General features: G+C 42.7%; 1 protein-coding gene across 9 annotated transcripts in view; it reads left to right on the plus strand.

The window, feature by feature from the left end:
• NEDD4L (NEDD4 like E3 ubiquitin protein ligase) overlaps positions 1-12,195 on the plus strand; it is a 122,857-nt gene extending 110,662 nt beyond the window's left edge. For 8 of the 9 annotated variants that reach the window (XM_068424362.1, XM_068424363.1, XM_068424361.1 and 5 more), the window contains 10 exons: positions 783-904; positions 1,708-1,778; positions 3,298-3,393; positions 5,426-5,499; positions 7,584-7,644; positions 8,082-8,141; positions 8,652-8,759; positions 9,068-9,164; positions 9,693-9,765; positions 10,757-12,195. In XM_068424362.1, coding sequence (XP_068280463.1) covers positions 783-904; positions 1,708-1,778; positions 3,298-3,393; positions 5,426-5,499; positions 7,584-7,644; positions 8,082-8,141; positions 8,652-8,759; positions 9,068-9,164; positions 9,693-9,765; positions 10,757-10,859 — 865 coding nt within the window. In that variant the 3' untranslated portion in view covers positions 10,860-12,195. The remainder of the gene's footprint in view (positions 1-782; positions 905-1,707; positions 1,779-3,297; positions 3,394-5,425; positions 5,500-7,583; positions 7,645-8,081; positions 8,142-8,651; positions 8,760-9,067; positions 9,165-9,692; positions 9,766-10,756) is intronic. The other variant, XR_011050226.1, reaches the window with a different exon arrangement.
• The last annotated feature ends 732 nt before the right edge of the window (positions 12,196-12,927 follow it).

The following is a 12,927-nucleotide window of genomic DNA, read 5'->3' on the forward strand; positions in this document are numbered from 1 at the left end:
TCTACTCAAAAGCCCCGTATCTTTCTTCACCGATTAAGAATATACTGCAAATTAAAAATACTGCCTTTACACTAGTGTTTTACTGTGACACACTTCCACAGGGGTCGTAACGCTTTGTTACCCAGTTCCAAGACCTTAGTCCTTGGCGGGATTTTCCCGATATCCTGAGGGTTAGGCGTGTTTCAGAGACGTTCTCTGGTACGTGCAGTTTAAGATGCTCAGAAGAGAACGTTCTTTATCCTGGGACGTTGGACCATGGGCCTGTACTTAATTCCTCTCCAGTACCATCAGATATTTCAAGACCTAAAAGCAACTACTGCAAAAGAGAACCCTAAAATTTTCAGCCCTGAAATGTGGCTGGAAAGAGTGAATCGTGGAGCCCAGCAGAAGGCAGAAGAGAGGGCTTAGCTGGAATTCCCATTCCCCTGAAGCTGATGGCAAAGTTTTGCTGATTTCAGTGGTGCCAGGCTTTTGTCCTGTGAAGAGGCCAGCACGGCCCGCTGGCGCTCGCCCCAGGTGCAGTCCTGTGACCCCGCAGGCAGGAGTTTTATCTGCCTGGCTCAAATAATCATGGTGGTCGTAGCCAGACAGTTTTGGTTAGGGCAGCCTGCCCACAAACTGTCAGACACTTCTGGTGAGGAGCACGTGGATAAATGACGTTATAACACTCTTGCAAAAATGAACAGGAGATGGCCCTAAGCTCAAATGATTTATTAACATGCCTGAATAGCTGCTTATTTCAAGACTCGATTATTTAATTTTTTTTTCTTTCCCAAAAAAAGGGACAACTATACACTTCAGATTAATCCGAATTCGGGTCTTTGTAACGAAGATCATCTGTCGTATTTCACATTTATTGGTCGGGTCGCTGGCCTGGCAGTGTATCACGGGAAGCTGTTGGACGGTGAGTTATTGCGCTGTGTGGCTACACTGCTCTTACTGCATTGGTATTAAATGAAATAAATCGCTCAATAATTAATATGCTTTAGAGTGCAGTATTTCTGGAGACAGAGTCGCAGAGAAAGTAATGGAGCTGGAACTGTTGGAAATTGCATTCCTGATGCGAACAGTGAATCAAAAATTACAGTGTCTTACACAACAAATATGTTTCCTATAAAGTTTTGCTCCTTTCTCCACTCGTGTTAAAACTACAGAATCAGCATTGCTGAATCCCTGAGGGAAAATCTCTAAATTACATCAGCCGTTTCCATGCAAACCTGCAGCCAAAGCGGTTGTGTGGGTGTCAACTGCAGCACATTTTGGTCTGTAAAATTATTACTGAATGATATAATGAGAAAATATGATTTCTGCCAAACTTTGACATCCCACGATAAGCAAGCAAGCAAACAGTATAAACTGACTACATTTTATTTAGCAACAGTGCAGCTCATTAGAAGAGGAAGCTCACCGTCCTGTTTTCTAGCATCTCCTTTGAGACAAGAATGACAATTTTAAGTGTTACAGTGTTTAATGGCATATGGTAATTAATGGCATAATTTGGGTAATTGAAAAATCGGACTTTCTGTGCCTGAATGAAACCTGAGCCTGCTGCGTTCACTTGAGCAGTTCCGGCGCTGGTGCTTTCAGCAGGTTTCTCTCTTGCTGGCACGCGAGGAAGCAGCCTGGTGTGTTACCCTCGCGCAGTCGTATCTCTGCGTAAGGTGCAAGTGCAGAACAGGGGAGGTCACGCTCTGCCCTCTCTTTCAGGCTTCTTCATCAGACCTTTTTACAAGATGATGCTGGGGAAACCAATAACTCTGAAAGACATGGAGTCAGTGGTAAGATAACACTTAAACCGCAGCAGTGTTAGCACTTACATGGGTTTTTCCTCTGGGGAAGCTTGTAAGAGCCAACAATTCCAGTAAACTGTGTGGTGGCACACACGAGGTCAGGGCTGCATCAGCTTCAGACAGATACGTACGTACCTGTGTAATAAAGCAAATGTTTCCCGCTGGGACAGCCATGTCGGTACCAGTGCGCTGACCGTGGTGAGAGGGACGAGGGAGAAGAGACGTGAACAGGGCGGTAAGAAAGGCAGCAGAAGGTGTCCAGTTATGCCTTCAGACACCTTCAGGCTTTCCACGGGGTCAGCTTTCTCCCCGTGACAAGGAGCACTGCCACCGAGCCCTACAGTGGAGCAGGAGGAGGGGGATGCAAGGGCTTAGCTCAGGCCTGGCAATGCGGGACGTTGCCCCCCGTGCTGGAAGGAGCAGGGGTGCCAAGTGATAAAGTTTGCTCCGCAATACACTTAACGAACGCAGCACAACTTGCGCCCTCAGATCCCTTTAGATTTTGTTCCCTGCACTTCCCCTACTTTCACGCCGTCAGCATTAATTGCAATCAAGAAGATGAGATGGCCTGAGCTCACGTACAAGTGTAACACCAAGCTCATGAGATACATATCCAGGAGGATCTTAAGAGGAAGTTCAGGCTCTTGTATTCCTACAAGTAGTTGGGAAACCTTTTCCTCTTATTCTTAGCCCTGCAATGTCTGGCCTGGGTTGTGCCACAAGTATTCTCAGTATACGAATAAAACACAGTTTATTCTTTTTGATGTTTTAGAATTTTACAGATTTTCAGTTACTGACATAAACGCTGATTCAACTGCTTCCATCTCTCCTCCAGCTCCCACTATCTCATAGTCACCACATTTTGGCAGGTCATTCTTCTCTTGAAGCAAACATGAGTAAATAATGTTTTGATTTTATATTGAAATTAATTGTTTTGGCTCTCTTGCTTGGAAATACTTAATGATAGCTACACATACTTTTTTTTTAATCTTTCTTTTGTTGGGTCAACCTTTAATTATGAACGTAATAAATGATGAAGATACAACCGTTTTAGGAAATTAGAGGGGTCTTTATTCATCAAACTTCAAGGCTTTTAATAGTACCAATACAATCAGTTATTGTATAATATGTTATCGATGTAATGAAGTGGTATCTTAATTGTGTTGAAAAGAGTGTACAGTTTTAGCAAGAAGACATTTTCTAGCCAATTATTTCACACCCTACATTTACCTAATAGATACGTAGAGTCTATTTATTGTGTTGTATGATAATGCAATTACAAGTCAATTAAGAAAAGTTACATGAATCTAAAAATACAGCATCTAAGAAAAATACATATGAGTAAAGTGATGCATCTTACCCTGCTTTACAGGGGCTGCAAATAGATAAGTTCCCGTCTTCCCCGTCCCTTTGGAGTTCTAGTTGTACATGGTTTTATTCAGTTTAAAGTTAAACTCTACATGTAGTGTTCTCACTTTCACACTTTGTTTGTTATAATCTGCTGTAGGATAGCGAATACTACAACTCTTTGAAGTGGATCCTGGAGAATGACCCTACGGAGCTGGATCTCATGTTTTGCATAGACGAGGAAAACTTCGGGCAGGTATGCCAAGGTTATCCCAAAAGTCCGTCCTTCCACCTACTCATTGCTTATTGCCCAGAAGTAATTAAATACTGAGCAGTATCTCCTGGTTGTGACCTTGATCGGGACTGTTGAATGTCAGTGGTCAGTACAGGCTGTGAACACTGACCTCTCTTCCCAAACTGTCCAAGAGTAGGGGTGCCACAGACAGGAACGATGTTGTTGTCAGTGAGCAGCGTGACAAGCAGCACTTGAGGCTGAGTAAAGTACTTGCAGTGCGGAGTAACAAAGGTGGTGTCCTTCAGTGTATCAGGCCAGCTTAGGAAATAGTCTCAGCCTGGGATTGTGTGGGGTTTTATAGGCTGAAGGTGTTCTCAAAGTGGTAGAATTCTCATTGGTGAAGTGCTCTGTTTATAGTGGCTTTTACATAACGCAGATGATCCGACAGACGGGAGCGGCTGTTCTAACAAGGTTCGCGATCTGGGGTAACTTTCTCTGATACAAATGAAAAATGTTAGATAAATTTTTACCAATTGAGAAGTAAGTAGGTGGGAATATAATTCATCAGGCAAAGTCGTAACTCATTTTATCGGTAGAAGCTGTAACAGCAGCTCATGGTACAGTTTGTCTTGGATTTACAGTCGGTCCAGAGATCTGTGTCAGCTTCTGGATGGCAATAGCTTGGGTGCAGATAAATGTCTTGTGCATAAGTACATGTGTTAAATTTAATTTGAGGACTTAAAAGGCAAATAAATGAGTTTATTTACATGAGCTTGGACTTATTTGCCTACCATGATTGGGATTTTTTATTTGTTCCCAACCTATGGAGCTGAACCATTTTGTAATGCACGCACACAGGGAGTGACTAAAACACACTGGGTTTGTACAGCACTGGGACTGAAGAGCACCTACCTCTGTCTCTTAAATTAACTTGCTTGTAGGCTTTTATGACCTTTTTTAGTGTCTTCCCTTGGTCTAACTCTTAGACCCGGATGCCTTGGCTCCAGGTACCCTGGGGCTGGAGACCACAGTGCCTTTTGTAAAAGCTGCCTTCAGAATTCCAAACCACGCGCACAATGTGCTGTAAGAACTTCCCAGTGCTTGTTGCTTTTTTCCTGAAGCAACATAAGGTCATTGGTTACAGGGAAAATTAGGGAGAACATTAAAGCCACAGGTTGAAAAGTTTTTGTGGTACACTGGGTTGTTTGTTGGTAATTTTCACTATCTTCTGTTCTGTAACGATTTACCTTCAAATTACTCACAGCCCTTCCCTGCCAGCTTTCACTTCTGCTGGCAGAAGTTTGTTCTCCGACTCAAAGCACAAATCAACACTTGGGAGATACTTTCTGCTCCTCTCCTGACTCTTTAATACCTCCAACAGCCAACGCTGGCAGGGCCAGCAAGATTGATTGTGTTTAGTTTACAACAGATGCATCTGATTCCAGAAGAAAATAATAGGTTCCCTATTAACTACTCTTCCTTAATAGTACAGGCAGCGCTCGTTTTCTGTCCAACAACAGGTGTATTTACTCAGACTGTTTGGACTCGCTGTGAACTGTAATGAACTGGGTTTTCAGTCTTATACTCCACAGTGACACCGTCCTTGGCAAGTTTGTGCTTAAGCATTTCTGTAATCTGTTTTTCTTACTTACTTTTTTGGCCTTTTTATGACACAGTTTCTCTGTGGATTTTAAGTAATCATTTTTTTTTACAAACATTTTGAAAAACTGGAAGGCATTTTTCTACCCTTATTAAAATGGCATGTATGTTATCTTTACCCAAATGAACCTGCTGTTCGGGACTAGCCGTTCGCTTTGGAATGGTTTGCTCACTTGCTAATGAATATGATCAAGAATTCAGTCTTAAAAGTGATGATTTAATAATTTGTTCCTAATGATGCCGTCTTTAAATGTGGAATGGTTTGATGCCTCATTAGCTATTATAGCATAATAATTTTCTGATACCACTTGTAAAATGCTGCTCGAGGAGAGTGGATTTTGTGAGCAATGTGTCCTGAAATCATGTCGTGTTTTGTTTTTCTTTCAAAATACAGACGTACCAAGTCGACCTGAAGCCAAATGGGTCAGAGATCATGGTAACGAACGAAAACAAAAGGGAATACATTGAGTATGTATGCGTTCCTGGGATTTATCCTGAGTGTGAGAGAGCACGGTTGTACTGGGCTTAGAATTAATTACTGCAATTAGAACTCAGCAGGACTGCAATTACTGTAGCTTGCACTACACCAGCTCATCAGAGAGCCTTGTGAAAGACAATCTTACTGTTAACGTTGTTCATACCCTAATCCTTAGCAAGTTTGAATTTTCACCTTTACTGGTCTGTGAATTACACTAATCAGGGGAGTCTGTGCCGTAACAGGAAACTATTTCCTTGGTGGGTAGGCGTGGGGAACGTTCAGGAGGGGATGGGGTTGCTCTGAATGACAGACGCCTGCACCTAAATTCCTCGATGAAAACAAATGGCACCTCCTGGCTGCGATACAGATGGTGTTAGAGTAGAGGTACCAGTTGTGCCCAGTGTCACGCCTGCTCCTGCCTGCGTGCGCAGGGTGACCAGCTCTGCTCTGCACATCTCCAGAGCAGCCCTGGATTTCCCCCCCAGCACTGACAGTTTTTCCCGATGAACTGCCGGGTCGCAGCATACAGGTGAGTGCAGGTCTGAGCACTAAACTGCATCTAGAAAACAGAATGACAACAGGATGTGTGTTAGTTATCGAGTTTGTATTTGCTTGTCAGTGTGGTCTTCATTCGGGGAAGAGCTCAGGAACTCTGTAAAGGTTTAAGGGTTCCTCTAAGAGGAGAACTTTGTACTTGTTTGTTAATCTCATTTGCAGTGGTGTGTTACAGTGATCTGGCTGTAATGGTGGAACAATAAGACATTTCTGCCTTTATGATTTTTTTTCCTGTTATTCTGTGTGTAATATATTTGCACTGTCAGCTCTTTAATTTTTCAGGTGCTTTTTTTTCCCATTTTCAGATGTAAAGTATTAGACATCATAAACATTTTTTATCTCCATCATAGCGCAGAAACAAAAAGCTCTTTGAAAATGTGTGGGCCAGAATTCAGAACTGCGATAGGTTTACATCTCAATAATTCTTCCTTGGCTAGTCACAGGATTTTTATAACTCTAGAATCAATACAGGTGTGCTCTCATTTGGAAATTATTAATGCAACTTAAAATTTTTCAAATGTTTTTCCCCAGAGTCCATTATGATAGAACTATTCTAAACCCCCCCAAGCTGCAGGTGTAGTCACAACTGTAATTTTATTTTTGCCTCTGTGTCTTAACACCCCACTGAGGCATCCTGATGTGTACATAGTGCTGATGGAATACATCAGGTAGATCATGAAGACTCATTGTCTAATAGAAAATCTGGTGTTCTGTTTGCATTATTTTATTGTAATACTTACTGCAGAAAAGGAGGAAAATAGATAAACTGACTAAATAGCTGCTACTTAAAAATCACTTATTTCTTTAAGCATTATAAGAAAATCACCCTAGGAGTTCCCTAGTACCCGTCAAACGCGCAGTGCCCAGCGCTGTGATGCCACCTGTGAAAATTTCAATTTACGAAACATTTGCCACTGTAATTAGTGCCTCTTCAAGGTGAGAAAACATGAGAACTGCTATATTCATGCCAATTAGGAATGAAACATGCTTCAGTAGGAAAGGACTTGGATTTCTGAAGGATTATTCTAGAATGTGTGAAGGTATTTGTGCTGTGGGCGGTGAGCATTGACTACAGGCCTCTTCCTTTGATACTGCAGGGTTTATTCATCTATTTATTTATTTATAGGCAGGCTGTTATATGTAATTACATCTGTCTTCACATTTTGTAAACTTTGTGGGGAATTGTTAGTTACTCGGAGCTCTGGAAGAATAAAACACCGAGTCATTTAGGTACCTAATCCCAACAGTACGTACCTCATCCGGAGCCTGGACTGCAGCCTTGTTCCAAAGCAAGCCAGCACGGTACAGAATTCTGGATTTTTTCAACAATTCAATCAGTCACACACGATAAATTGCAACAATTAATAAGGACCCGCTCGGTTTCCCTAACACCAGAGTGGTTGGGAGGTGGCTGAAGTTGTCAATGAGAAACTGAAACTCTCAGGGTTGCTAAAATCTCTCCCCACGTAGTTTGCAGTGCTCTGACGAGTGTGCTTGTGTTTGTGTTTCTCTCCTGCAGCCTGGTCATCCAGTGGAGGTTTGTCAACAGAGTTCAGAAACAAATGAATGCCTTTCTGGAGGTAAGGGGCTTTATCTGCTTTCTCTTCCCCCCAAATAATGTTTATAATGCAGACTTCTTGTGCCTCAGTGTCTGCGTTAAGGGAGTGGGGAGCTCTGCGTAACCACACAAGTTCTGGAGTGCTTATGGGTTATGATTTCACAGTTTTACCTTGTGTAACAATATATAATCTTTCCTTTATGAGTATAAGGTCATTCTCTTTCAAGCTTAAGTTATTTGAGCCTGAAATAATTCAGTGATTAATTTTTTATTAAATTAAATTAAACTTAATTTAATTAAGTATGAGGGACTCATACTTCAGCACCTGTATATTTCATTTTCAAAACCCTTCTTTGTCCTCTGTCGTTTACTTTGGTTCCCTGAAGCCGAAGATGCTGTTAGATAAAAACTTAATTGTACATGGTATGAGGATTTTAACTTTGCTTTGCTTTCTGTTAGGGATTCACAGAACTTCTTCCTATTGATCTGATTAAAATTTTTGATGAAAATGAACTCGAGGTGAGTTTGTTTAATTGATGTCCAGAGACAACAGATCAGTAACGCTCATCACAAAAAGCTGCATTAAGTTCTAGGCTCATCATTCATCACTTACTCATCCTAAGTGAATTTGCAGACAAAGATGCTTTGCTTAGAGTGGGAAATGAGATGTTTCTCCCTAATTAATAAATCTATTGATCACATAAAGCCTCAAAAAATTGTAATGAATCAGTGAGGCGGCTGAATGTGCATGTGAAAGCATGTAAGCAGCTCACTGAAGTGATGCCATTATGCCGATAGCAGTCGCATATTGAGCGGATGCTGTCACACGAAGCACACACAGGTCACAGCGCACAATGAAATACTCTTGGAGAGTTCTCCTGAAGAGAAGCTCCAACTCTCCTTTGCGTTTGCATTTACATTTGCACCGCTTGGCTGTCTGAAAGGCCAGCCCTGTGTTTCTGGCAAAGCACAGAGGATGGCGCAGCACCATCACCCGCTAACGCTATAACCATTTCCTTCCCTGTGCAGTTGCTGATGTGCGGCCTCGGCGACGTCGATGTGAACGACTGGAGACAACACACGATCTACAAGAACGGCTACTGCCCAAATCACCCCGTCATCCAGTGGTTCTGGAAGGTAACGTTGTTTTACCACATTCACCTCCTTTGGCTGTTCCTAGAAGTGGGAGTTCCTGTATTTTTTTGCGGAGTCTGTTGTTAATCTTTTTTCTTCATGAAAACTGCTGAAGGATACGGCTGTCTATGTTGGAAATGACGGCTGTGGTACTCATAGAGACTACTAGAAATAGACCCACGAGATGAAGTCAGATCTCTGGTGTTACCCAAAGTGCCTTGCAGTATTTGTGAAGTAAAATACTTTTATGAAAAGTGTATGTATGTCCCCAGAGAAACTACGAGAAGGTGACGGGGTGTGTTTGTCCACAGGCCGTTCTACTGATGGACGCCGAGAAGCGGATTCGGTTGCTGCAGTTTGTGACGGGGACGTCACGCGTGCCTATGAACGGATTTGCTGAACTTTATGGTGAGCTTCCTTTGAGCTGCCCGCACGTCACGCTCACGATCCAGACTTAGTTGTGGCCTTTGACCCCCATGAAGAATTCTCCTTCTGGATGCCAACGGCACTGGAGGATTTGGGGGGCACTGAGAAGGAGGAAAGGTCTGCACACCCTGGGTGTTTGTTACGCAGACGCTTTCTTAGCTCCCACAGAAAAAATTTTGGCTGTCAAGAGGAGTAATACTCATGTCACACGAAGAGGAGAATGCATGTTTAACCAAGCACTGAATTTTTCAGTGTTAATGGCTGAGCTCACTGCTGCTGCATTGCACATTCCCTGCGCAAAGGCAGTTCCATAAACTGAACAAGCTGACTGGGCTTGGAAACAAAGAACCACGTTCCTGTTTGCTTTAATTACGAGAGTTTGTACCAGATACTTTGTACCAGTTGAAAAATCTAGCCTACAATTTATGCAGACACTGTTAAAAATAATATTTAGGTAGTTTCTGTAGTGTCCAGCAATTTATATTTCCTATGATTTTCATTTTCAACCAGGTTCAAATGGTCCTCAGCTGTTTACAATAGAGCAATGGGGAAGTCCTGATAAACTGCCCAGAGCTCACACATGGTAAGTCACAAAAGCATAAAATTATACAGCTTTTCTGTACTGTTATACTGCCAGGACAGGGGGAGACTGATGACTGTGCTTATTTCTGACATATTTTAGCTCTGGATCGTACAGCTTTTTATAAAACAGAATACTCTGAGCCTTACACCCGTGTGCGTGTGTACGTGTTAGTGATTACCTGCTGTTTGCGTGTCACGTGCACAGTTGCAGGAGGCAGCAGCTGTAAGCAGCAAGGGCACGGTACCTCGAGGCCATGAATTGTTGGACAGCTCACTAAAAATGTGAAGTCATAAGCTGACTTAATTTAATCCTAATTTATAGAATTAGCAAACGTTGAAAGCATTCAGTACAAATCCTTGTGTTGGCCTGTTGCATAGCAAGAATATGGCTTTTTTAAGGTAACTGAAATTGTGCTGTATAGGAAAACTAATTTTTAGAACATCAGTACAGAATGGTGATCTTTCCCTAAAAATGACTGTTCTATAAAATAAAAAGTTTTATTAAAAAAGAAACCAAAAAACACATTCCAAAATCAACCCATCCTCTTTATATTTCAATTATCTGTTAGATTTTACAGGACCTTTTCAAGACCTTCTTTTGGATGTTTCATCATCTTCTTTTCCCCCTGAGGGTAGGGAATCTGTCCTGTAAATTCAGAACATCTTTGCTGAGTCTTAGGAAACCAGCCTTCTGCCAGAGATGAACCGTCAGCTGCCTGGGGGGGATGTTTCTGTTGGCTTTCCTCCTTTCCTCAGTGGTGTTTAACGAGTTCCCACTTGCCATGGGCCAGGCAGGGCTGCTCTCCAACGCTGCCTGCAGGGAGCACAAGTGTGAGTTCATCTGCAAAGGACACCCGGGCGGTTGCCCCTGCTTGGACAATGAGATACATTCTCTGTTAAGACCCCCAAATTATTTAACCTTGTCTATTTCTTTAAAATTAGGTGTATTTTTCAATGGATTATTAAACGATCCTTTTCCTTCTCCCCTTCAGCTTTAATCGTCTAGACTTACCTCTTTATGAATCTTTCGAAGATTTGCGAGAGAAGCTCCTCATGGCGGTTGAAAATGCTCAAGGATTTGAAGGAGTGGATTAAAACGTGGACGTTTTTCTCCCCCTTCCAGCAAGCTCTGCTTGCGCTTCTGCATTGCCTGAGGGACTGGAGTGACTGTGGCAGCGGTGGCACAGCGCTGGTTCACGGAGCAAACCCTTGGAGAGGGCAGTGGCCTGAACCCGGAGCTGGACCTGCGATCTGCGGGGGCTTGTCTGACGTTTCCGCAGCAGATCACCGACTGCTTCACACGGACTCTGATCACATTTCAGCAGGACTTAACCCTATTTATGTTGTGCCTCTGTAGGCAAAGCCCTTAATAAATATTTTACATAATTTCTAATGACAATGAATGGAATTAATCATTTTACAGGTATAGTATTACAACTCATGTTTACTTTTTAATTGATTTAGACATTTTCAGATTTTATTTCATGACAATTAAATATCATATACTTGCAAAAATGAGCATTTTTCTTAATTTCATACCAGACTTGATGCCAGTGTCATTTTTTCCAAGCACATTTTGAGCCTTGTGTTCCCAAACCATGAAGACGGTAGGAGAAGCTACGTTGGAAATTTTCTCTGCGTGGGCTGTACATGGAGAGCAACTCTTTTCATTGAGCACAGGAATATTTTTCTGTATCCAGAAGTACGGACTGGATGTTGCATTTTTGTATAAATAGTAGAATAGCTACAAGTCAAGGGAGAATCATAACCTAGCATGCCAAATCCCACGTTCAGTAAAGACATTGCCTCGTTAGCGGTAATACTTACTTACATGTACGATAAAGCATTCTGGGGTAGGGTTGGCATTAATCGTTCCAGGAGAATATGCTTAACCCTGTCATTATCTTTGTATAGTGATTCTTTTGTTACCCTCTGTACTGTTTGCAACGGAGGCGCTCGGAATGACCCCTGGCACCACGTGGTTTGGCACTATAGAAACAGGTCTGTTGTCTCCTCTTTGTATGCGTTTGCTAACAATATCGAAATAACGATGGGGGTTTGTTTGTTTCTAACTGCACCAACTCTAAAGGCACTTTATGTAACACACGGAAGTCATATCTGTTTTTTATCATAAACATCAATGTGATTATATTCCTTCTCACTGCACATGTCCTTCTGGTGCAATATCTATCACTTGTGAATTTGGCTGCTGCTGATGTATAAAAGAAAAAAACCACACAGATGTAGAGCTGAGCCTGCAGACATGTTCCTCAGCAATTGTTTTTGTGATTTATTTTTTACTTAATCACAAAAATTTATTTAATATACACTGCTATCTAATCAATTTTGTTACCTATGACATGTTGCATGCTTAAACTATAATGTCTGAGTTGCATCTCTTTTGTGACGGATTAAAAGTGAAAGATTTGTATTTGATCCCTGAAGTTAAGTGGTCACAGCAGTACCAGGGCAGGGCACCTGAGCGTTCACGGGGTGAGCTTTGCCCACACACCTCCCCGTAGGGGGGCTTGTCCCCCAGAACCACCGAGTGCTTATGGAGCGAGATGACACCGCACGCCAAAACAGAATTTCACCTCCTTGCCAACAGCTTTCTTAGCCCTGCCCTTGCCCCCTCCCCAGCCCCGGCACGCAAGTACAACCTGGGTCTGAGGGTGAGCGGCCGCGCGGCGGAGACTTTAACGTCGTAACGCTCCAGCTGGAAAGGCTGCGGGAAGGAGGCCTCTGCTAGGAACAGTCAGCAGATGGTTTGAAGAGCTAATGGAGGCTTGAGGAAGGTATTTCTATTATTGGAACACAGGTTAAGATTCATTCTTTATTTAATAAGTATCCTGACATTCCTTTCTGACCTTTTACATTTGATGAGTGAGCTCAAACATGTGAAAGTGGACTGCATGTGAGCAGATGAACACCATACTGACGTTAGCTGTGGGCAGGAGAGCAGGGAAGGCGGAGGGAGGGAGTTAACCCAGGTCTGTCCCTGACCTCTCTACGTTCAGCACAGCTCACTGTAACACGGACTCCCTTCAGGGAAGGGTCAGACTCCAAAACAGGTTTTGTGTCTGTCTTAACCTGGAGGATTTTTGGTGTGCTTGGAGGCTCTGTGCATGTCCAGCGCCACGTACCAGAACCTTAAGAACTCCCG

The sequence above is a fragment of the Nyctibius grandis genome (assembly GCF_013368605.1).
Source record: "Nyctibius grandis isolate bNycGra1 chromosome W unlocalized genomic scaffold, bNycGra1.pri SUPER_W_unloc_2, whole genome shotgun sequence".
NCBI classification, from domain to species: domain Eukaryota; kingdom Metazoa; phylum Chordata; class Aves; order Nyctibiiformes; family Nyctibiidae; genus Nyctibius; species Nyctibius grandis.